The following is a 26,098-nucleotide window of genomic DNA, read 5'->3' on the forward strand; positions in this document are numbered from 1 at the left end:
ATTCTGTCCTGGGCCCTCTTCTCCCTCTATACTACTTCTACTTGGTGATCTCATCAGCTCCCATGGATTGAATTACCATCTCTTTGCTGTTGCTTTTCAATCTGCCCATCCTGACACAATCTCTTTCCTGACCTCCAGTCTCATTTCCAACTGCCTTTCAGACATCTCAAATTGAATTGTCCAGTAGACAGCTTAGATTTAATCTGCTCAAAACAGAACTCTTTCCCCCTAAACCCTCCCCTGCTCTTTCCTTCTCTGTTTCTGTAGAGGGCAACACCATCATTCTTCTTCCCCCTAGATTTACCCCCCTACTCCCAAGCTGTTGCCAAGGCCTATTGATTTCATTTTTGCAACACACCTCAAATGCACTCCCTTCTTTCCTCTGACAACTGCCATCACTTTAGGGCAGGCCCTCAGGACCTCATGCCTGGACTCATGCAATAACCAGCTAATGGGTCAGTTTGCCTTAAGTCTCTCTCCATCCGATGCATTCTCCATTCAGCCACCAAAGTGATTTTTCCTAAAGTGCAGATCAGATCGTGTCACACACTCACTCCCTTCTCAATATACTCCAGAGTCTCCTTATTGCCTCCAGGATCAAATACAGAATGCTCAGCTTGGCATTCAAAGCCCTTTAGGATCTAACCTCTTCCCATCTTCTGAGCAAGTGACACTGGATTCTGCTATTCCTTTAACAAAGCCCTCCATTCCTCCCTGCTCCTGACGTTTTCTCTGGCTGTCTCCCACGTTTGGCATGCTCTCCCTCCTCACCTCCTGCTGACTTCCCTGGCTGAAATCCCATTTTTACAAGAAAACTTTCTTTCCCAAGCCCTCGTAATTCTAGGACTTTCCCCGAAAACTACAGAACCACGGAAAGGAGGGAAGAACTTTGAACTAGACACGCACTTTGAACTAGACACATTCCAGGTTCCCCGCCTCCCCAGGAGCTTCTACACAGCCATTGGATTCCGCCCTCCCGAGGGAGGGACCCAGAGGACCGCCCCTTTTACTGCCTAGGAGAACTCCTAGGGTCAGTTTCAATGGCCGTGACTGTGGACCTGACTCCCGGGCCCCGCAGCCTGTGGGACGAGCCCGTGGCGATCGCGGTGCACGGTCTGGTCCCGGCCCAGCGGGTCACCCTGCGCGCCTCCCTCCGCGATGAGAAAGGGGCGCTCTTCCGGGCCTCGGCCCGCTACCAGGCGGACGCGGGAGGGCAGCTGGACCTGGCGCGGGCACCAGCTCTGGGGGGCAGCTACAGCGGCGTGGAGCCCATGGGGCTCTTTTGGAGCATGAAGCCAGACAAGCCCTACTGGCGGCTGGTCAAGCGGGACGTGCAGACCCCTTTCGTCGTGAACGTGGAGGTGTATGAAGGTCACGACCCTCAGTCCACCAAGCTGCTGGCACAGGTGGTCCACGAGCGGAGCTTCCTGCGGCCAGGGGTGAAGAGGATCCGGGTGCGGGAGGGCAGCGTGCGGGGCACCCTCTTCCTGCCTCCTGGTGAGTGTCCCTCCACTGTACATCCCTCTCCCTCCCCACTCTGCTTTTCTTCTTTGAGCCCTCATCTAATCACCGACCACCCCTCTTTCTTTCCATCTCCCACAGCAGGATGTTCTGGCATTTTGAGGTTTCCAGGATACCCCTGCATTATTAAAAGACTCTTGAAATGTCAGAGGGATGGATGGACATCTTCTCAGGGGTTTGAGAGGGAAGCACTAAAGAGTTGACTTGAAAATCAGTCTAAGGTCCTTCCAATTCTAAATCCTCTGAAGTCTGAAGTCCCAGGTTCAAGTCCAGGAATCCGCCACTAGATCCCTACAAATGTCAGTTCCCCAAAACAAACATTTGTGATTCGCTCTTCCTCTTAGCTATTCATGGAAGGTTAAACTATTTGGGGTAAGCCCAAAATGGTAAGGCATCTTCAGACACTACATGTCTCTCTCCTCTAAATCCCAGCCTAGGTAAGGTCCTGACCAATTTTTAGCCATTTGAAGATCATCAGTTATACAGAGATTGTGCTTTATGTCAGTGGAGGGCCTCCCCTCCCCCCAAAGACAAGATCATTGCTACTTGAAATATTAAGTAAGTTTAGCAAAACAAAACAAAAAAGTGGGGTCATAAAAAGGAATTACAGGAATAAATGGGCAAACTGTTAAACTATCTGTGGATGTTGTGATTGTATTATTTTCCTTTTATTTTTTCTTTCTTTATTTACTTTTATTTTACAACATTCAGTTCCACAGTTCCTTGAGTTTCATTTTTTCTCCCCCCCTGCCCCAATCATGGCAGCATGCACTCGAATATAGGATCTACAAATATCTTCACATTAACCATTAGTCAGGTTGTACAGAAGGATTATAACTGATGGAATGATCCATGGGAAAGAGTAAACACAAAAAAAACAAGAAAATGAAAGAGAGCAAGTAGTTTGTTTCACTCTGCATTCAGACTCTGCATCTCCTTCTCTGGGTGTGGGTATCTCTTTCAGTCATGAGTCTTTTGGAATTGTCTTATAACCTTAAATTGCTGAGAGGGACCCAATCTATCAACGTTGGTTGTCACACATACATTGTGTCTGTGATTGTGTAGAGATTTCTCCTGTTTCTGCTCTTCTTGCTCAACATCAGTTTATATAAGTCTCTCCAGGTTATTGTGAAGTCCATCTGCTCCTCATTTCTTATAGCACAGTAGTATTCCATTACATTCATATACCACAACTTCTTCAGCCATTCCCGATTGATGGGTATCACCTTGATTTCCAATTCTTTGCCACCACAAAAAGAGCCACCATAAATATTTTTGTATATATGGGTGCTCCTCCCACTTCTCTGATGTCTTTGGGATATAACCCTAGAGGTGGTATTGCTGGGTCAAAGGATTTGCACTTTATAGTCCTTTGGGCATAGTTCCAGATTGGTCTTCAGAATGGTTGGATTAGTTCACAACTCCACCAACAATGTATTAGTGTTCCAATTTTTCCACATCCTCTCTAGCATTTATCATTTTCCTGTTTTGTCATTTTAGCCGATCTGACTAGTGAGATGTGGTACCTAAGAGTTGTTTTGGTTTGCATTTCTCCAATCAATAGTGATTTAGAACATTTTTTCATATGCTTATAGATATCTTTAATTTCATCTTCTGCGAACTGCCTGTTCATATCCTTTGACCATTTAACAATTGGGGTGTGGCTTGTATTCTTACAGATAGGACTCAATTCTTTGTATATTTTAGAAATGAGGCCTTTATCAGAGACATTGGTTGTAAAGATTCTTTCCCAATTTTCCACTTCCCTCTTAATCTTGGTGACATTGCCTTTATTTGTACGGAAGCATTTCAATTTAATGTAATCAAAATTGTCCATTTTGCATTTTATAATGTTCTCTAATTCTTGTTTTGTCATAAAGTCTTTCCCTCTCCATAGATCTGACAGGTAAACTATTCCTTGCTCTCCCAGATTGTTTAAAGTATCAGCCTTTAATACTTAAATACTTAAATCATGAGCCCATTTTGACTTTATTTTGGTGTACAGTGTTAGATATTGGTCTATGCCCAATTTCTGTCATACTATGTTCCAGTTTTCCCAGCAGTTTTTGTCAAAATAGTGCATTCTTATCCCCAAAACTGGGGTCTTTGGGTTGATCAAACAGGAGATTACTATATTCATTGGCTACTGGGTCTCCTGTACCCGGTCTATTCCATTTGTCCACTACTCTATTCCTCAGCCAGTACCAAGTACTTTTGATGACTGCTGCTTTGTATTACATATTGAAATCTGGTATGACTGGGCTACCTTCCCTAGCATCTCTTTCCATTAATTGCCTTGATATTCTGGACCTTTTGCTCTTCCAAATGAATTTTGCTACTATTTTTTCTAGATCTACAAAGTAATTTTTTGGTAGATTGATTGGTATGGCACTAAATATGTAATTTAATTTAGGTAAAATTGTCATTTTTATTATATTAGCTCAACCCAGTCATGAGCAATTGATGTTTTTCCAATTAGTTAAATCTGACTTTATTTGTGTGAGAAGTGTTTTGTAGTTGTGTTCATATAGGTACTGGGTTTGTTTTGGCAGGTCAATTTCTTTTTGTCTATTGCTTGTTTTTTAAAGTTGCAGGTCCAAGGTCCAATTTATTAATCTATTCTCTCTCTCTCTCTCTCTCTCTCTCTCTCTCTCTGCTTTTTGGAGGGGGGGATATCAGGGCATTGGGGTTAAGTGACTTGCCCAAGGTCGCATGGCTAGTAAGTGTTAAGTGTCTGAGGTTGGATTTGAACTGAGGTCCTCTTGACTCCAGGGCCAGTGCTCTATTCACTGCACCACCTAGCCTCCCCATTCTTTCTCTTTTTTTGATGAAAATGTTTGGAAATATATATTTCGTCTTTATGACTGTTTTGGGTCATCACAAATAATTAGGAATGTTGTCCAATTGCTGCCATTTTCTTTGACTCAGGAAGAGAGTTTAACTCTACAGTTAGAAGCCATAATCTGGATGAAAGGTCATGAGTTCTCTTTGGAAACACTGTATTTAACATACCTATAGGGCTTCCAACTTCATGTTGGTGAGGTGGGAGCTGAGGAGAAAGACTAGGGTTGGAAATACAGATCTGAGAATCATCCGAAAGACTGAGTATGGGACTTACTCTCAGTGAATCTCAATTTCCCCACCTGTCAAAAAAGGGAATGGAAGAAATGAACTTTAAGGCTCTGTTTAGCATCACTTATAAGTGTTAGAGCCTGGGTTAAAAATAGGTCTTCTAACACCAAGGCCAGCATTCTTTTTTTTTTTTTTTGCCTTTTTTTTGGAGGAGCAATTGGGGTTAAGTGACTTGCCCAAAGTCACATGGCTAGTAAGTGTTAAATGTCTGAGGTTGGATTTGAACTCAGGTTCAGGTCCTCCTGACTCCAGGGCCTGTGCTCTATTCACTGTGCCACCTAGCCATCCCCAAGGCCAGCATTCCTTTTAGTACTCTACCCAGCCTTTCCATTAGGTTCTGGGAACATATCGCTAGTAAGTTGTGTGTTAACCAAACCAGTCAGTCTGTGGTTCAATATCAGTTAAGAAATCTTCACTCTAAATCAATTTTGGTCAGTGCTTTTTTCTTTCTTTGTTTTGTTTTTCCTTTAATTTCCTAGAAAAAGCCCCTCTTGAAAATTCCAATCTTGTATCAGCTGAGGAGAGAAGAGGATTTCCCAAGTCTAGGCAGTATAGCCACGGAAATCCAGACATCGGAAAGGCCAGGCATGGTGGTGGCAGCTGGGGATTGCAGTGAAGAGAGCACTGCACCTGTAGTCAGGAAGACCTGAGTTCAGATGTGGCCTCAGCCAGAGAAGATTAAAATCGATCCAGTTCTGGAAGGGGACCAATGACATCATGAAGTTGATGTCTTGACTAGCACTTGAATTGGATTTAAGTGAGGCAGAGCTGAGCAAAGTCTTCTGGCTCATTGTCTTCTCCAAAGTCATTAAAATCCAGTGAGAAGACAAAATCAAAGTGACTGTCAATGACTGAAGATCTTTCCTAGGTCTCATTTTCTTTGAGGCTACACCCATGCAATGATGAAGGGCTAGGTCAGAGTTGAGACAAAAGGTGGCCCAATTTATCCTTACAAAGATGTCAGTCTAGGAGGGGTAGACTCTCACACTTTCTGGCCCCAACAGAAAATAATTGCTATCTATTCTAAGCCATAAAGTTCTAAAAAATGAACCATACAGGCTTAAGTTGGGTCTATTATTGGCCATTCAAAGAAAGCCAGAGTGATTTTGGCTTACAGGCATTGTCTAGTAGCTCTATTTAAAAGACAATGGGTTTTTTTTTTTTTTAAATCGGTCTTTTCGGCACTATATTTCAAGAAATCAAAAATGAAAGCTGCACAGGACAAAAAGTAAATTGTTCTAGATTTTTGAAACATTTTTTAAAAATGAAAAATAATTGATCCCATAATACTTTCTTCTTGACCCTATTTACAAGTTATTGATTTTTCCCTATAATTGCTTTTGTCCTGTAAATAAATGCTTAAGTTATGGTTCTTTGTTTCTAAACTTAGTTCAGAGCTCAGCTGGACCATAATGGCTTAAGTTAAAAAAAATCTAGCTTTCTTGTTCAAGGAATTCTGCTAACTTTGGGGAATGTGTGAGAAAGCAAGGGAGTTTGGGCCTGATAAATATCTTTGCTGCATCAACCTATTCTTCAAGGATATATATCATGCACTCTAAAAGTCTTGGCCTCTATCTCACACCTCGACTCAAACACACAGAGTGCTTCTTAGACTCATGAGAGAAGCAGGGGGGTTATTGCTAGTCCCCATTACCAAAATTCCAACCAATCATGTTGGTCCCTTATGCAGTCATGCTCTGTAAGCAATCAAGATGTCCTTAATTCCAAGTCAGCTTCCTTGTCCTGTTATTTGTTCTATACTTCCAAAACCTCTTTGTGGTAGAGCTGCAATTGGGGTTGGATAAATAGTGCTATGCCTCCAGGGCATGCAGCCTTGGAGAAGGTGTGCTTTTACCCCAAGAGAGTGCCCTTCCTTCCAACCTCAACCATTGCACATGCATCCCTGACCATTGTTAGTAGTGTTGACTTTTCTTTTGCCACTGGACTTCTATGACTCTGGAGGGAGTGAGGGTGATAACTTTGCTTAGCTCTTCCTCACTTAAATCCAATTCACAAGCAAGTCAAAATATCACCCTCCTGACATCATTGGTCTGCTTGGAGAATGAAGGACAAAGAAACTCCCCCAAACTTCTATAAGTTTAACATATTTTTTTTTGTTTTTTTTTTGCTTTTTGGAGGGCAATTGGGGTTGTGACTTGCCCAAGGTCACACAGCTAGTAAGTGTTAAGTGTCTGAGGTCGGATTTGAACTCAGGTCCTCCTGACTCCAGGACCAGTGCCCTATTCACTGGGTCACCTTGCCACCCCATTTTTTTTTAGGTCTTTTTGTTTGAGGTCTGTGGCGTTAATGGAGGACTAGCCATTAACTCATTTATTGACAGGTAGCATGACTTTGCTAATAAATGGTATCTTGCTCAGAGATCTGCCTCAGTTTACCCTTTTGTTAACTTTCAGATGAAACAAGACACTAGTTATAAGACCCTAGGCAAGCCACTTAATGGCCGATTCTTCAATTTCCCCAACTGTAAAATGAAGGTGACAGTAATAGCACATATATCACAGGATTGTTGTGAGGATCAAATGCATAGAATATTGTGTGGCATATAGTAAGCACTATATAAATGTTAGCTATTTATTTTCCAGTTAACTGAGTTATTTTTAATTACACTGTGCAGATGTAACCTTGTACATTCTTTCCAGTGCACGTGCAGTAGTGAACAAGGAGTCTTGTGGTGTCTCAGAATGTGTTATCTAAGAGCAAACAACTTGACTATCCTTAGAATTCAGAGGGAAGACTTTAAAGGGAATGCTTTATGACTTTGACTTTCTTATAGGTTCAGGGCCTTTCCCTGGGATCATCGACATCTTTGGAATTGGAGGTGGCCTGTTTGAATATAGAGCCAGCCTGCTGGCTGGACATGGCTTTGCTGTGCTGGCCCTGGCATACTATGCCTTTGAGGACCTCCCCAAAGACATGAAGGAACTTCATCTGGAATACTTTGAAGAGGCTGTCCAGTACCTGAAAAACCACCCCCAGGTTGTTTTCTCATTTTGTGACTTCTCTCTTCTCTGGGTTTCTTTGATTTTGGGGGTAGATGCTTTCCCTGATTGGTCTTCATTTTTAGAAATTGTACCAGGAATGAACCCTCCTATGGTAAGTGTTTATTGGGAAGTGGAGTGGTTTGCCATTTCCTTCTCCAGTTCATTTTACAGATGAGGAAACAGAGGCAAACAGGATTAAGTGAGTTGTCCAAGGTCACACAGCTAGTAAGATTTTGAGGTCAGATTTGAACTCAGGAAGAGAAGTCTTCCTGACTCTAGACCAGGCACTCTATCAACTTTGCCACCTAGATACCTGTATTGCTTTGAAATTTTTCCCTACTTCCAAAGGGGAAGTGGCCAATCCCTCTCTTGTTTAGAAAGAGAAAAACTGAGACAAATTCAGATCACCTCTGGTAATGATTATCTGTGTGACCTTTGGAAGACACAGGCTTTTACCCTCTCTGGGCTATAGTTTCCTTATTTGTAAAATGAATGAGTTAGGGTAGACATCTCTTCGGATCCAGGATCCAGGGACAAACATGAGTGGAGTGACTTGAGGTATGCAGACTGTCCACCTGCTCCAAATTTCATCATCCACCAGCTTTTTAGTCTCCTTAGTACAGTCATTTTATAGGGGAGAGTTTTCTCCAAAAGGCCTCAATTAAAATACATAATCAGCTCTCTGTCATAGGTATGGGTATTGCCTTGGGCCAGAAGGAAGGAAGGAAGGAAGGAAGAATTTATTAAGTGCTTACTCTGTACTAGGTACCAAACTGAGTGCTTCGTAAATATTGTCTGATTTGATCCACAACAATCCTTTGAGGTAGGTAGGTGCTCTTATTATCCCTAATTTACAATTAAGAATACTGAGGCAAACAGGTTAAGTGACTTGTTCAGGGTCACATGGCTTGAAAGTCCCCGAGGTAGGATTTGAATTCAAGTCTTCCTGACTGCAGGAGATCTAGTGCTTTATCTGTTGTACCACCTACCTTTTTGAATTTTAGTTCACTGTGACTGTAAACAATTATTTGGTCCTCAGTTTCCTATCTGAAAAATGGATATCATAATATTTTTAATATATGGCTATAACGAATATGCTAACTTTATAAGTCTTGTTGATATGCGCTGGAGTTTCTCAAAATTCAGTAAGGTCCAAAAATGTCTCCTAGGGCTAAAGTAAAGCTATTTTAAAATTTGGGGTGAGTTTTTTTTGAGGTATTCAGGGTTAAATGCCTTGCCCACGGTCACCTAGCTGTCAAGTTTCTAAAGCCAAATTTGAACTCAGGTCCTCCTGACTCCAGGGCTGGTGCTCTCTCCACTGCATCTCCTACCTGCCCCGTTTTCTTAGTCACAACATTCTTCTCATTCCCTCTCTGACTCTCTGACTTTCTCAGGTAAAGGGTCCAGGAGTTGGGTCGCTTGGATTTTCTAAAGGAGGTGATCTGTGCCTCTCCATGGCCTCACGTTTGAAGGGTATCACAGCCACCTGCACCATCAATGGCTGCCTGTCAAATGTACAGTGTCTGCTACACTATAAGGGTATGACCGTTCCCCCATTGAAACGTGACCTAAAATTTATCAAGATGACTGAAGACGGATTTGCAGACATCATTGATACTCTGAACAATCCTTTGGAGGAATCCAACCTAAAAAGCTTAATTCCCATTGAGAAGGCTGAGAGCTGCTTCTTGTTTCTTGTTGGTCTGGATGACCACAATTGGAAAAGTGAATTCTTTGCCAATGAAGCTGCCAAATTGCTACAAGCCCATGGGAAGAAGAAACCTGAGATTATGTGCTACCCTGCAACAGGACACTACATTGAGCCCCCATATTTCCCTTTGTGTCCAGGTTCCTTTCACAGTGGGGTGGGCAAACATGTGATCTGGGGAGGAGAAGTCAGGGCCCACTCCATGGCCCAAATTGATGCTTGGAAACAACTCCAAGCCTTCTTCCACAAACATTTAGGAAATAATCAGATAATACATTCCCCCAAATTGTAACTCACCATTTAAAATTTAAAATGATAGATACTAAGGGTGTGTTGAGATGGTACTAATTAGCTTACTTTAAGAATAATTGGAATAAGATGTTTTTCTCACCATTAAGATAAAGTTGAAAGTAATAATAATTTTAAAACTTTGAGTGTTTTTTTTTTTAAGTAAGCAGTTTTGCCAAGGAATAAGAGAATAATTTTGATGGGGCAGTTAGGTGGCACAGTGAATAGAGCAACGGCCCTGGAGTTAGGAGGACCTGAGTTCAAATCAGGCCTCAGATAATTAACACCAAAACTAGCCATGTGACCTTGGGTGAGTCACTTAACCCCAATTGCCCTCCAAAAAGCAGAAATAAAACAAAACCACAAGAGAATAATTTTGTGAAAGATAAGAACAGTAAGAGAGTACTTTCATTACATAGGATATAAACTCCATAAACCCATAGAATTGACAGGGCCCTCCTAGGCCTATACAAGTTGCCTATAAATTTCCTAGAAATATTCTCTCTGTGTCTTAAAAAAAGTTATCAGAAGTGCAGGGGTTGCACCAGCACAGAGATAGAGCTAGCCTAGGTGAGCTGATTCACCCACCACAGGGGCAATTCCCAGACCTCTCACAGTAGGACAGGGGATCTGCTGGAGCTGAGTAAGAGACAAGCCCAGGGCCTGTGCCAGTGACAACAGCTACTCCTGGGACTATCAATCCACAGCCTGGATGTTTAAAAACCACCTACCTGAACTTCCTGGAATCAAGATGGAGGAGGAAACTCTAGCTAGTCCCCCCTCTCTGATCCTGAAAACCCAGAGAATATTGCCCCATGGCAAAATCCTGAAATAGTGGAGCCAGCAACAGGCTTGGGAGTCCTAGAGGAAAGATGAGGCTGTGGCTGTGCCTAGGCTAAAGTGAAGGATGGGAGGCTTCCTATCAAGTCCCATCTCAGCCTAACAGCAAGAGATCCTGAACCCCAGTGGGGTGGAGGCAGTAAGCACTGACACCGAAACCCCAGGCATGCCTTCACACAATCAGGGGAATTTGCAGAGAGCAGCAAAATCATAAAATCATAGAAACAATCAGTAACTGCATTCAAGAGAATTGACCATAATGAGACAGTATACCAAAACTTGTGGGATGCAGTGAAAGCAGTTCTTAGGGGAAGTTTTATATCTCTGAATGCATACATGAATAAAATAGAGAAAATGGAGATGAATAAATTTGGCATGCATCTAAAAAAGCTAGAAAAAGAACAAATTGTAAATCCCCAATTAAATACTAAATTAGAAATACTGAAAACCAAAGGATAGATTAATAAAACTGAAAATAAGAAAACAATTGAACTAATTAATAAAACTAAGAGCTGGTAAGTGGGGGATGTGAAAAACTTCTCAGACTTTGTCCTGGAATCTAGTGGCAGGTTTGAGTTTTTCTTTCACCCTTCCCCCTTCTTTGCTATGGCCACATTAGTATTAAGCCCCTTTCAGGAGTCTTTAGACCTCCAAGTGTCTGAGACTGGATTTGACCTCAGGTCTTCCTGACTCCAGGGCCAATGCTCTCTATTCACTGCATCACCTAGCTGCCCCTTTAGAAGCATTTTCAATGAGATCAGGGATGAAACAAGGATGTCCACTATCACCCTCTAATTCAAATTGGTACTAGAAATGTTAGCTGTAGAAATAAGAGAAATCAAAGGAATTAGATTAGGTAAAGAAGAGACTAAGTTATCACTCTTTGCAGATATGATGATATACTTAGAGAATGAAGTAAAAAATTACTTGAGATAATAAATTTGGCAGAGTTGCAGGATATAAAATAAACCCACATAAATACTCGGCATTCCTATATATTTATAACAAAGTTCAACAGCAAGAAATAGAAATTCCATTTAAAGTTACTGTAAACATTATAAAATATTTAGGAATCTACCTGCCAAAACAAACTCAGGAACTATATAAACATAATTAGAAAACACTTTTCATACAAATAAAGTCAGATCTAAATAATTGGAAAAGCATAGTTTATTTTTTTTACTTTCTTTTATCTTTTTAAAAAAAATTTTAAAATCATTCATTTCGACGAGATTTAGAGTTACAAATTTTCTCCCCATTTTTCCCCTCCCCACCACCCCAAAACAGTGATTATCCACTCAAGATCCCCTCCCACAATCTGCTCTCTCCCATATCTTCCCCCATCCCCACTCCGACTTTCCAATAGGGCATGGTGGATCTCTATGCCCCAGTGCCTATATATCTTATTTCCCAGTTACATGTAAAATAATGATAATAATAATAATATACATATATTTTAAACATTTTATTTTAAACCTTTGAATTCCAGATTCTTTTCCTACCTCCCTCGTCACCCATCTTTACTGGGAAGATAAGCAATTCAATATAGGTTGTACATGTACAGCTATGCAAAACATTTATTAGCAGATATATTGTGAAAGACTGACTATACTTCCCTCCCTCTTATCCCACCCCCCACAAGTTCAATTCTCTACTTTGATCTTGTCCCTTTTCAAAAGTGGGTGCTTCCAACTTCCCTCCCCCCATCCTGCCCTCCCTTCCATCAACCCCCCACTTATCCCCTTCCCCCCTACTCTCCTGTAGAGTGAGATACCCTATTTAGTGTGTATGTCATTCCCTCCCTAAGCCCAATTCAATGAGAATAAGGTTGACCCATTCCCTTTTACCTTCCTGTTCTTCCCCTCCATTATAAGTTTTCCCTTGCCTCTTCTATATGAGATAATTTACCCCATTCTATCTTTCTTCATCTCCTCTCAATATATTTCTCTCTCATCTCTTAATTTCACCTTTTAAGTATCATCCCTTCCTATTCAATTGGTCCTGTGCCCTCTGTTTATGTATACCTGTGCACATATATACACATAGTCACATATGTATTCATATGCCCATATGCCCTCTTATAGACATATATGTGTGTATACATATACATTTACATATATATGTATGTATATATACATTTACATATATGTGTATATATACATATACATTTCTATTCCCTTCAACTAGAATAGTTTCATAGGTTATAATCATCGTTTTTCCATGTAGGAATGTAAATTGTTCAACTTTGATGAGTTCTTTATGATTTCTTTTCCCTGTTTACCTTTTCATGCTTCTCTTGCTTCTTGTATCTGAATGTCAAATTTTCTTGTATCTGAATGTCAACTCTGGTTTTTTCATCAAGAATTCTTGAAAGTCTTCTCTCTATTTGATTGAATTTTCCCCTGAAACATGATACTCAGTTTTGCTGGGTAGGTGATTCTTGGTTTTAATCCCAGCTCCTTTGACCTCTGGAATATTATACTCCAAGCCCTTTGATCCCTCAGTGTAGAAGCTGCCAGATCCTGTGTTATCCTGATTATGTTTCCACAGTATTCTAATTGTTTCTTCCTGGCTTCTTGTAATATTTTCTCCTTGATCTGGGAACTCTGGAACATGGCTATAATATTCCTAGGAGTATTCTTTTTGGGATCTTTTTCAGGAGGTGATCAGTGGATTCTTTCAACCTCTGTTTTACCCTCTGGTTCTAAAACATCAGGGAAATTTTTCTTGAGAATTTCTTGAAGGATCATTTTTAGGTTCTTTTTTTGATGATGGCTTTCAGGTAGTTCAATAATTTTTAAATTATCTCTCCTGGATCTATTTTCCAGGTCAGTGGTTTTCCCAATGAGATATTTCACATTGCCTTCTATTTTTTTTTCATTTGTTTGGATCTGTTTAATAGTATCTTGATTTCTCATAAAGTCACTAGCTTCCATTTGCTCCAATCTAATTCTGAAGGAATGAGTCTCTTCAATGAGCTTTTGAGATTCTTTTTCCATCTGGCAAATTCGGATTTTTAAGGCATTCTTCTCCTCATTGGCTTTTTGAGCCTCTTTTGCCATTTGAGTTAATCTATTTTTTAAGGTGTTATTTTCTTCAGTCAGGTTGTTGACTCTCTTTTCATGATTTTCTTGCATTATTCTCATTTCTCTTTCCAATTTTTCCTCTACTACTCTTATTTGGTTTTCAAAATCCTTCTTTAGCTCCTCTATGGCCTGTAAGCAGCTTATTCTTTTGTTGGAAGCTTTTGGTACAGGAGTTCTGGCTTCACTGTCTTCCTCCTGTTGCATGCCCTGGTCCTTTTTGTCCTCAAAAAAGGAATAAAAAGTCAGACCGCTGTGCTTACCTTGCTTCTTTCGCTTGCTCATGTTGCCACTCAATTACTTGACTTTTGAGCTTTTTAACACAGTAGAACTCAGCTACCAGAGAGGGAGAGCTTTGTCGCAAATCACTGGGATTTTCTCAGCTGCTGGAGCTATTAATTGGGTATATCAACAATGCAGTATCCACAATGCCTATGGTAACTATAAATATGCTGATATGGTTATTAATCACAAAATGTACCATGCTCTCTACATGGGGAATAAAGCTAGAACATTTATTCAAATACTAGAAAACTGAGTCCCAAAACCAGAGAGTCAAAGCCATAACAGTAGTTACCGTGTTTCCCCGATAATAAGACAATTAATTTTTTTGGACAGAAAAACACCAGAGGGCTTATTTTCAGGGGAGGGCTTATATTTTAATGAACATTGACAGCAATTTTAATAAACAGGTAAATGTGAACAAAAAAATGTACCTTTATTCAATAAGCAAATCACTGGGGAAGAACAGGATGATGCGCTCACTGCTGTAGCTCTGATTGGATGCAGCTTGGAGCGCAGCGTGTGTTTCACGGGGGGACGGTGCATACAGAGGGTACCAGTAGCAATCTCAATAGGGCTTATTTTCAGGGGAGGGCTTATTTTAGAGGAATCTTACACAGTAAGGGGAGGGCTTATTTTCGGGATAGGTCTTATTATCGAGGAAACACGGTATAAACTTGGCACATGTAGTTAATGTAGTAAATAAACACCCACATTCTCAAGCCTTCAAACAGAATAGGCTACCTCAGGCAAAGATCCTCCTCTCCTCACTCATGGCAACTGCTCAGCATCTAGGAAGGGTGCTCCTAGCAGCTTCGCCCTCCCCCCCCCCCCCCCCCCCATTACCTGTCCCTGGCAGTCCTCAACAGGAGTCCTTAGCAGAAATTCTGGCTGGCTCAAAAAAAGGTGTTCTCATCTCCACCTCCACCTCATCTGCTATGGCTGCTTCTGCTGTCACCAGTCACCTCATGCAAGCTATTTTGGCTTCTGCTTCCTCTTGCCCTACCCCTTCCTGCTACATCAGCAAGTCCAACAGGGCATGGAAGATCTTCAAATCCCATAACCCTTACATTCGGCCCCAACATCTTTCATGTCCCTTACTTGGCAAAAATACAGTAACAATACACTTCATTACATAGGTTAATAGGAGTTTTAAGAGTAACTGGTGTCAACAGAATTTTACAACAGTATAACAAGGATAGCACACAATAAACACAGAAAACAATATTTTAGGGTGGGGCTTGAGAACAAGCTCCCCATCTTCCCCTCTGAACAAATGGTGCCCCAGAATCTTGGGGTAAGGGGCGAAGGTCTCTTCTTCCATGGCTACTTGCTGCTAAAATCTGACATAGAGCTATTCCTGTCCCAAGGGGCCCCATTTGAGGGGTCTGTTCTTAATGTGCTTGATGCCAGGTCCAGGGATGACACATCACCATTGAAGACAGGGGGTGAAATCTAGCTTAAGCTATGAAGCATCTACAGGTGGAGGGTACCACGCCTGCGGAAACAAATCTATCAAACAAGGTGAACAGACAAAAAGTCAAGAAGAAGCAGAGACAATAACCAGACTATTGTAGCCTCACTCATGGTAGAATATATGAATTAAGGATACAATTTTGGAATCATTTTCTCCGGAATAAACAATAGTTACAGTGTTATCCCTCCCATGTGCTATAATCTCCACAGCCTTTGGAATATCATCTGGCTTCCATTTTACCCATACTTTAGCTCCCAATTTTATTCTATCAGTAGAAACAAATCTTTCAGTTCCTCTGATAGTTATTTTGGAAGGAGGGGTAGTTTTTACAAGTGGTATTGTTTTATGTAATGCCAAGCAAAGGCAACTTCCAAAGGTTCAAAGTACCAACATAGCCACTCTCCATTTTATTCAGTGACAAATTAAGAACAGAGAATGGAAAACAAAATTGAGATAATAAATTATTTAGCAGGAAAGTGAGACAAATCGAGGCAGGTGGGAATATTGATGTAGAAATATTTGTTTTGGTGACAAAACAATATATAAACATTTAAATTACTAATATATATATATAAGATTATAAAAATACAGGTATAAGATTAAATAATTGTAAAGTAATTTTGTAAGTGCTATTTTAAAAGTCCTTAGCACGATTCCTGGTAGAGAGAAGGTGTTATATAAATGCTTATTGCTATTGTTTTATTATGTGTTTATTAGATGGAATTGGAAGTGGCTTCTCTTCTCTGTAGGAGGGTTCAGACCAAAGAAATCTGAGCAGTTCTTATTGGAGAACTTCTAGTATCTAGGAAGGAGAGAGTATTTGTTTAGCATGTGATCCAGTCCTCTCATTTTACAGATGAAGAATCTGAGATCCAGAGATGAAATGACTTGTATGTCCAAGACATGCACCCATACCCCCATTTGGGTCTGTATATTTTGTATGTAGTTTCTGAACCAATTACTCTTTGTATTGCATTATGGTCTATAAATGATGCATTGAATATTCTTTCTGCCTTTTATATTTGTTTGAAATATCTCTGGCCACTAGTCAAAAAAATTTTTTTTACAAAGTTCTATGTGATGCTGAGATGAAAAAAGTGAATCAAGTCAAGAAAACACATTTTGAATAAGAAACTCCAAAATGAGGAACAAATTCAGAGCTCTCACATCAAAGGAAAAATACTGCAAGTATTCAGGAACAATTCGAGTACCAAGGAACCACACTCAGGATCACACATACTGTCAATGAGAGACATCGAGATACAATATATTAAAAGGTAAATTATATTAGTTTCAAACCGAAAGTAACTCTGACAAATTGAGGATAATGCAACAAGGGAAAAAGCTGATCCTTTAAATAGAGATTTTTCAAGCATTTCTCAAGAAAAAGACAAAAGCTGAGTAAGAACTTTGAAATACAAAACGAGAATCAAGGGAAATCTAGAAAAGTAAATTTATTTTAATAACTGGAAGCAGTTATGGTATGATACAGTGTATCATCCTTATGGGAGAGAAGAGACAAGTTTCCCTTCATAATGTTAATGTAGTCAAAATGTATTCAGAGGATTACTTTAGGAAAACAGAGATGCTAGCAATAGCTTCTTTCTATTCTGAGGATTTCAAAAGGAGAATGGGAAGAGAATAAAAAACAGAATACACTAGTGTGTATAGGAGGAATAAGAGGTGGTAAAACATGCTATTCCCCACAACAGAGGTACCTGAAAAATATACAGATATAGATAAAGGGGTTATAGCGCCACTGTACAGAGGGGAAAAAAAACTTCTTTGAAAGACTTAGAGACTCTGATGAATGCAGTGACATCTCAGCCTAATGCATGACACCAACCTTCTGAGAGTCAGAGAGGTAATTTATTCAAGGTGCAGAGATAAAAAATTTTCACAAGACACTGTATGGATTCATTTTGCTTAACTATGTTTATGTTGTTACAGAGATGTGTTCCCCACTGTCTCAGTTTTTAATTTGGGACAGGAGGAAGAGAGATGATAAGAATAGTGATTCCTGCCTTTGCCCAAAAGAGCCATTGAAACTTTTTTTTTAAGTTCAGAAGAGTATAGGAAGAAGTTCAGAAATTAAGTAGGAGAGTTTTGAGAGTGATGTGTGGAATTTATTATCTCTTGTTTATGAAATAGAAATTCCTGATTTCATATATGGTCCTCTTTTATATGATCTAATATGTATGTGTGTGCCTCTGTAAAATGTGTGTGTGTGTGTTTGTGTGTATCTATATGTTTATTGATATAAATGCCCTTTTTGGTGTCTAAGTCGCAGATAAAAAAATTAATTTTAATTACATTTTAAAAAAAGGGTTAAAAATTAATTGGAGATTAGATAGATATAACCATTCAATGACTAAGGGCTAGGTTAAAGTTGTAACAAAGATGGCCCAATTTATCCTTACAAAGATGTCAGTCTAGGAAGGGTAGACTGTCATAGTTTCTGGCCCAAACAAAAACAATTACTATAGCGAGGCTAGGTGGCTCAGTGAATAGAGCACCGTCCCTGCAGTGAAGAGGACCTGAGTTCAAATTCAGCCTCAGACACTTAACACAAAAACTAGCTGTGTGACCTTGGGCAAGTCACTTAACCCTAATTGCCCCTCAAAAAAACCACCAAAAACGAAACAATTACTATTTATTCTAAGCAAAACCTAAACAATAAGCCACAGAGGCTTGGGTTAGGGATTATATTGGCCATTCAATGAAAGCCAGAGTGATTTGGGTTTAAAGGCATTGTCTAGTAGCTCCATTTAAAAGACAATGGGCTTTTAAAAAAAACCTGTCTTTTCAGAATTATATTTCAAAGAATCAAAAATGAAAACTCCACAGGATGAAACTAAAATTGTACTAGATTGTTGAAAAATAAAAAAAAAGAATTAATCCTGTAGCACTTTCTTATTGATCTTATTTATAAGTAATTGGTTTTGTCCTGTAACTGCTTCAGTTATGGTTCTTTGTCTCTGAAATTAGTCCAGTGTTCAGCTGCACCATAGTGGCTTGAGTGAAAAAATCCAGTTTTCTTGCTCAAGGTATTCTGCTAACCTTGAAGAATGTGTGAGAAAGCAAGGGAGTTTGGGCCTGCTATATATCTTTACTCCACCAACCTATCCTTCAAGGATGTCTAGTTTGCTGTCTAAAAGTCTGGGCCACCTTCTCACACCTAGGCTCAAACAAAGAGTGCTTTTTAGACTCATGAGAGAAGCAGGAGGGTTATTGCTACTCCCCATTACCAAAATTCCAACCAATCATGTTGGCCCCTATATCTCAGCTCTGTAAGCAGTCATGATACCCTTAATTCCATGTCATCTACCTTGTTCTATTCTTTTTTCTATACTTCTAAAACCTCTTTGTGGGAGAGCTACAACTGGGGTTGGACAAATAGTGCTGTGCCCCCAGGGCATGCAGCTTTGCAGAAGGGTTTTTTTTTTTAATCTCAGGACTGTGCCCTTCCTTTCAACCTCAACCATTGTGCCTGCATCCCTGACCATTGCTAGTAGTCTTGACTTTTGTCTTGCCACTGGACTTCTAGACTCTGAAGGAGAGAATGAGGCTAATGCTTTGCTTAGCTCTGCCTAAATGCAATTCACAAACAAGTCAAAATATCACCCTCCTGATGTCATTGGTCCTCTTAGAGAATGAAGGATCAATAACTTCCCAAAACATGTATAAGATAAACTGTCCTTTTCTTAGAGGTCTGTGGTATGAATGGAGGACCAGTCATAGTCTCATTTATTGACAGGTAGCATGCCTATGCTAATAAATGTTATCTAGCTTAGAGACCCACCTCAACTTATCCTTTTGTTAAATTTCATTGACACAAGACACTAATTATATGACCCTAGGAAAGTCACTTAATATCTGATGCCTCAGTTTCCTCAGCTGTAAAATGAAGGTGATAGTAATAGCCCCTTTCTCACAAGATTGTTGTGAGGATCAAATGTTTAGAACACTGTGTGGCATATAGTAAGCACTATATAAATGTTAGCTATTTATTTTCCAGTTAACTGAGTTATTTTTAATTACACTGTGCAGATGTAACCTGGTACATTCTTTCCAGTGTACATGCAGTAGTGAAGGAGGAGTCTTATGGTGTCTCAGAATATGTTACCTAAGAGCAAACAACTTGACTATCCTTAGAATTCAGAGGGAAGACTTTAAAGGGAATGCTTTTTGACTTTGACTTTCTTATAGGTTCAGGGCCTTTCCCTGGGATCATTAACATCTTTGGAGCTGGAGGAGGCCTGTTTGAATATAGAGCCAGCCTGCTGGCTGGACATGGCTTTGCTGTGCTGGCCCTGGCATACTATGCCTTTGAGGACCTTCCCAAAGACATGAAGGAACTTCATCTGGAATTCTTTGAAGAGGCTGTCCAGTACCTGAAAAACCACCCCCAGGTTGTCTTCTCATTTTGTGACTTCTCTCTTCTCTGGGTTTCTTTGATTCTGGGGATAGATGCTTTCCCTGATTGGTCTTCATTTTTAGAAATTGTACTAGGAATGAACCCTCCTATGGTAAGTGTTTATTGGGAAGTGGAATGGTTTGCTATTTCCTTGTCCAGTTCATTTTACAGATGAGGAAAATGAGGCAAACAGGGTTAATTTAAGTGACTTGTCCAGGGTCACATAGCTAGTAACCATTTGAGGTCAGATTTGAACTAAGGTCAAGCACTCTATCAACTTTGTCACCTTGATGCCTGTATTTCTTTGAAAATTTTCCCTACTTGCAAAGGGTATTTTAACACTGGCCAATCCTTCTCCTGTTTGGAAAGAGAAAGCTGAGAAAAATACAAAATGAGTGAGTTAAAGGAGACATCTCTTCAGATCCAGGACCCAAGTAATAATATCAGTGAGGAGTGACTTGAGGTATGCAGAATGTCCACTTCCTCCAAATTACATGACCCATCAGTTTGAGGCATTCAGGATTAAATGACTTGCCCATGGTCACTCAGCTAGTAAGTGTCAAGCATCTGAGGCCAGATTTGAAGTGAGGTCCTCCTGACCCCAGGGCTGGTACTCTCTCTACTGCACCTCCTACCTGCCCTTTTTCTTAGTCACAACATTATTCTCCTTCCCTTTCTGACTCTCTCACTTCCTCAGGTAAAGGGTCCAGGAGTTGGGCTGCTTGGATTTTCTAGAGGATGTGATCTGTGCCTCTCCATGGCCTCCCTTTTGAAGGACATCACAGCTCCTTGCACCATCAATGGCTCCCTGGCAAACATAGGATGTCTGCTACACTATAAAGGTGTGATCATTCCCCCTTTGAAATGTGACCTGAAACAGCTCAAGATGATGGCAGAAGGGTTTATAAACATCATTGATGTTCTCAACAATCCTTTGGAGTAACCCAACAGAAAAACCTTAATTCCAATTGAGAAGGCTGAGAGCTGCTTCTTGTTTCTTGCTGGTCTAGGTGACCAAAATTGGCAAAGTGAATTCTATGCCAGTGAAGCTGCCACATTGTTACAAGCCCGTGGGAAGAAGAAACCTGAGATTATCTTGTTACCCTGCAACAGGACACTATATTGAGCCCCCTTATTTCCCTGTGTGCCCGTTTTCCTTTCATGGTTTGGTGGGCACATGTGTGATCTGGGGAGAAGTCAGGCCCAAGTTGATGCTTGGAAACAACTCCAAGCCTTCTTCCACAAACATTTAGGAAATGAACAGATAACAAATCCCCCCAAATTGTAACACCATTTAGAATTTAAAATGGCAAATACTAAGGCTGTGTTAAGATGATACCAACTAAAGAGATTATTTTTAGAACAATTGGAATAGGATATTTTTCTCATCATTAAGATAAAGTTGATCACTTCAACAATGTTAAAGCTCTCAATGTTGTTGTTGTTGTTTTTAAGTAAGTCATCTTGCCAAAGAATAATTTTGTGAAAGATAAGAACAGTGAGAGAGTGTTCTCCTTACATATAATATAAACTTTATAAATTCATAGAAATGGCAAGGACCTCCTAAGCCAATACAAGTTGCAAATAAATTTCCTAGAAAGATTCTCTCTGTGCCTTAATAAAGTTATTAGATCTTAAAAATAGGTCTAAGATCTAGTATCAACCTTGATGTGCTGGCCACAGCAAAAACCTTAGTGTTACCTGTATATAGAAGTGGTCTAAAATATGGCATCTAATCCCAAGGTCTAGGATACCAAAGTGTATTTGGTACTAGATGGTCCTGATATACAAAAAAATACAAAAAGGCAGGGCATGAGAAGGTTCAGCCACTTCATTAGGTTGGGCGAGAAGTCCACCAAAGGCAGGGAAGTTGTGCCCATCTGAATTAAGGATGTATCCTCACCAAAGATCCTTTTCTGTTCTGAATGTCTTTCCCCTGCCATGGATTGTCAGTTTTCCTATGAGCATCTCATTTTTGTTTCAATCTCAAACCTGAGGTACCAGACCAGCATGCTCTATTATATGCATTGACCTGTAGGTGAAAGTGGGCAAATGGATTCTTTCCCAACACTGTCCTACTTGTAAGCCAAAGAACAGGGAATATCAGTGTGGGAGGGGAATGCCCTATAATTTCTTTTCCCTCCTTGTCAGCACCTTGGTGCCTTGGTATTTGTTCCCTGACTCCAAGCTTCTCTGTTCCTTTCTGCACCAATTCAGTTCACTCTACCATTTACAGGACCTCATACCAACAAACCCATTCCATACCAATATATAACAGCCAATCTCTATATCCCAAGACCTCTAATAAATTATAAAATTTATAATTGTTTTTTTTTGGGAGGGCAGGGCAATTGGGGTTAAGTGACTTGCCCAAAGTCATACGACTAGTAAGTCTGAGGTAGGATTTTAACTCCTCCAGACTCCAGGGCAAGTGCTGTATTCACTGCCCCACCTACCCACCCCTATAATTGTTTTTAATTCTATTTTGCTGAGATGTATTCAAGCTAGATTTAATATTCCCTTTTGTGGATCCTTTTCCTTGTAAACTTCACCCATCACCCACATCCCAGAAAAATTTGCCTAAAGCTCTAGCTTCAACTGTACTTTTATAACCCAGCCAATAAGTGTCTGATGCCAGATTTGAACTGAGGAAGATAACTGACTCTTCCTGACTCCAGGCCAAGCACTCTATCCCCTGATCCAACTAGCTGCCCTTAAAGTATTATAGCAACTCCTATCTCCTGAGAACCTTTGCCTTGTGAAATTCTCTCGTGTCTTGGCTGTGGTTAAAAGCCTTCCAGAAGGGGAGGTCCAAATTATGTAATCTCAATTCTGTCATTACTAGCCAATAAGAAGAAGACAAACCTATGTTGGGGGATATTTTGCTCTTCCCACTTGCTAATTAGTATAAAAGACCCTGTCAGTCCTCACTCAAGGTCTTTAGTCATTGAGAGAGGAGATTGACCTAATTCATTGGTTATTGGTAGCCTACCTAATAAATTGACTGTGCTCAGAACTTTGATTCTCAGAATTTCTATTAGACAAGGACAACCCCTCCCTACTATCCAGAGACCTCAAGTTTCTAGCTATTGAGGAAATCAACCACCTCCCTAGACAATTCCAATTTGCCCTCTTGCTCTCCATTGTCTAGATGCAACCTCCTGAGCCACCCACTTAATGTTCTCTTACTTGATATGTTCCCTCTCAAACAGCTTGTTAGGCTGGTGTAGGAGCCTCTGACCTTTTACCTGATTAGAAGCCTGGTTCTGCTAGGTCACAGCTCTGATTAGAACCAGTCACCACTGACTTACTTTCTATTATCATTCAAAGTTGGGAGAAGTTTTAATACTGTGGAAACAGAATTCCTTCTTTTGTTTCTCACAAATTCTTCCTTTTTTTAATTCAAATTGTTTCCACATCTTTTCTTACTTCTAGTTAACACTCCTCACTCTCTTTCTCCTATGAATTCTACCCCTTACCCATATCCCCTTTAATTAGGAAGGGTGAGATGTTGATTGAACCATTGACAAACCAATGGGGGCAGTCCCCTTCATAAATATAGAAATAAGCAAAATAATAATGAAATTGTCCCTTTGAGATTCATGTAGCTGTCGGGGGGGGGGGGGCTGAAACATCATCTGATAAAGTGTTCTGGTTCAGCACATCATCACATCATCTTCTTGTCATCTTCCTGTGGACATCTGCTTTCTTACATCCATTTGATGAGGGATGGCTCCCAATAGGTTCAGCAGGGACTCTGATCTTATCTTAAGACCAGAACCTGCAATTCAGTCTGGAAAGAATTCAGCTCAGCCTTACTTGGAGTCAGAGTTGAAAAAGTTTATTATACGCTTTACAGCGGGCAAGGATCCTTAAGGGACCTGCAAGTGAAAGGGGGCACAGGCTTTTACTTTTAAAGGGTAGGGCTGCCATTGTCAGGGCTGACCGGATGGATGTAAGGGAACCAAGGCTAACTTGTGACCATAGATAAAAGTTAGGGCTGACTGAGAGGAACTTGTGACTTCAGTGCATAGATAAAAGTTTGAGGAGTTTAACTTGGAGATGAGATTTGTGCCAGACAGGAGGAGACATGAGGCAACCACAATAGGGCTAGATTAAGCAAGGACAAAGGAGTCACAAGTTGTTGCCTAGGCAGAGTGTGGATAGGGGGAAGGGCAAAGTTTGAGGCCGAGGAAGGGACACGTGATTTTACAGACTGGTTTTACAAATTGATGCTACAAAGTTTTACAGAATGATGTTACAAATATAGATCCCAAGAACCCCATCATTACTGATGTTACAAATTGGTATTACAAATAGATTTTACAAACATAGATCCCAAGCACCATCATTCCCCCCTTAAACAGATGATACCCAAATTCATTTGGGGACAAGGGTGATGATCTCAGCTTCCCAATCTGCTTCTGGCTGGGAAGGGGCGTAGAGCTGTCCCTGCCTCTCAGGGTACCATTGTTCAAGGGGTGGGGTCTGTAGCCAGTGTCCAGAGCCTGGCCGATGTCAGGTCCAGAGGGTGATGGGTCATGGACTTGGAGAGTGGTTGGTACTCAGCCTGAGACATCATCTACAAGTGAAGGGTGCTGAGCCTAAAAGACACAAATCAAGCAAAGAGATTAAACAAACAAGAGTCAAAAAGGAGTAAGAGAAAATTGACCAGAAGTGGGGTAGTATATATATATATGGGCTAGTATAATCCATTACTCAGACTATTTCACTGTCCTTTATATTTTCCCGTAGACAAGTGTAATGGAAATGCAAATTTAAAGATCTTCCCTGCCCCTAGGCTAAAGTGCACCTGGAGCCTGGGGTGGGAGGCTTGTTTTTCAGTAGATACTTCTTGATTGGCCAGTGAGTCAATAAGGTTGTTACATTCTCTGAGCCAGGAGAAGGCTATATAAGCCCTGATGTGTAGCTTTGTTTTGGGGCTCACTTTGAGAAGTGTTCTGTGATTTGATATGGATTCTGGGAAGTTGTTGTCCAGAGCCCCCCAGCTTTGAAAAACCCAGATGTTGAAACCCAGATGGTGATTTGGTATGGATGTAATGACTGGACAGTTTGGAAAGATGTCTACTTGATCTGTTTCTGTCTTGATAATTCTGCCTGTATACTTTGAAGTTCGGGGTGCTGACCTTTTTCCCCTGAACAAGGTAAACGATATATGTTTGACTGATTAAAGTAAGCTTGTTAACCCATTTTGAGTTGCTTTCCTTTATCAAAGCAGATCCAAGAACCTGTGTTGGCAGCAAACCCTGGGGACGTTTGGGGTGCTTGCTGCTACAACAAGATACCTCATATGTTTTTATTCTTTTACTAACATAATGTTTTACTGCCTTTAACAAAAGAGGTTCCTGACTTGAACCTCACAGCTAGATAGTAGACATACATATTATATTCACTCTGGAAGAAAGAGATACTTCAGAAATTGAATCTTTTACATGTACATTCAGTTACAAATGTTAACTTTTGCTTAGATAATGGAATAACTACAAATTCAGATCAAAACAGTAAGATCTCTTCTGCTTTACAACTCATGACATTAATTTAGCAATAAATTTATCTTGCAAAGGAATGTTTTAGTAGGCCTTTTTAAAAAATTAGAGATTTAAAATTTCTTCTAAAAGTATTTTCCCTTCTTTTAAAACAGTTTCAAGATTCATAAATGATCACTAAACTTTTGTGAAGAAAGTAAGTTGAAAACTTTAAAAAATGATCTTAAGCAGTTTGCATAACTTTCTGCACATGTTCTAATTCTGGATGAAAATAATATTAGATTTTCCAGTACGCTAACACAAAAGAGCTCACATCTTTTACTGACTACTTGCTCTGATCATAGAAACCTGCTATAGAAGGAAAAAGCAGGGACCTGTGACATTCCAAATATGACAGGATAAAATCCTGGACTCTGTTTAAATTCAGGTTAGTTACAGATATCCAACCATGCAGTATCCATTCTACCTCAAAGCTAGACTCAGGAATAGGTGGGGAACATTCCTTTTCAAAGGAACCCCATGGGTAAACTGAGCCAGGAGGGATCCCATCCCAGATGGAGGCTAAGATTGTCCCTCCGGCCTTTACCAAATGCAGACTTCCACCTGTCCACAGTACAGGATCACATTTCCTCTGAGTAGCTTGTGGCATTTTCCCTCTGATACTGATTTAATGCAGATAACTATACCCAAATTCAAACTCAAAATAAAATTTAGTTATGGTTCCAAATGCCTTTTACCTTAAACAACAAGCCTCACCAATCACAGCTTAGAGCCAGTTATAATTATTTCTATTCTCTTGGAGCTGCAATAAGCAATAAAGATTTATCAGGTCTCACAAATG

At 40.3% G+C, this 26,098-nt stretch overlaps 1 protein-coding gene and 1 pseudogene across 1 annotated transcript; both read left to right on the top strand.

Annotated features, from left to right (window-relative positions):
* Positions 1-964: 964 nt before the first annotated feature.
* LOC138164382 (acyl-coenzyme A thioesterase 1-like) lies at positions 965-9,783 on the top strand. Its single transcript, XM_069092133.1, has 3 exons — positions 965-1,497; positions 7,448-7,650; positions 9,050-9,783. The coding sequence occupies exons 1-3, from the start codon at positions 1,041-1,043 to the stop codon at positions 9,653-9,655; spliced, it is 1,266 nt and encodes a 421-aa protein (XP_068948234.1). The 5' UTR covers positions 965-1,040; the 3' UTR covers positions 9,656-9,783.
* Positions 9,784-19,514: 9,731 nt separating this feature from the next.
* Positions 19,515-23,260, top strand: LOC138163941 (acyl-coenzyme A thioesterase 1-like; annotated as a pseudogene).
* Positions 23,261-26,098: the final 2,838 nt, after the last annotated feature.

The sequence above is a fragment of the Petaurus breviceps genome, unplaced genomic scaffold (genome assembly GCF_028583685.1).
Source record: "Petaurus breviceps papuanus isolate PSGF00001 unplaced genomic scaffold, PetGlider_PUasm1.0 189, whole genome shotgun sequence".
NCBI lineage: Eukaryota > Metazoa > Chordata > Mammalia > Diprotodontia > Petauridae > Petaurus > Petaurus breviceps.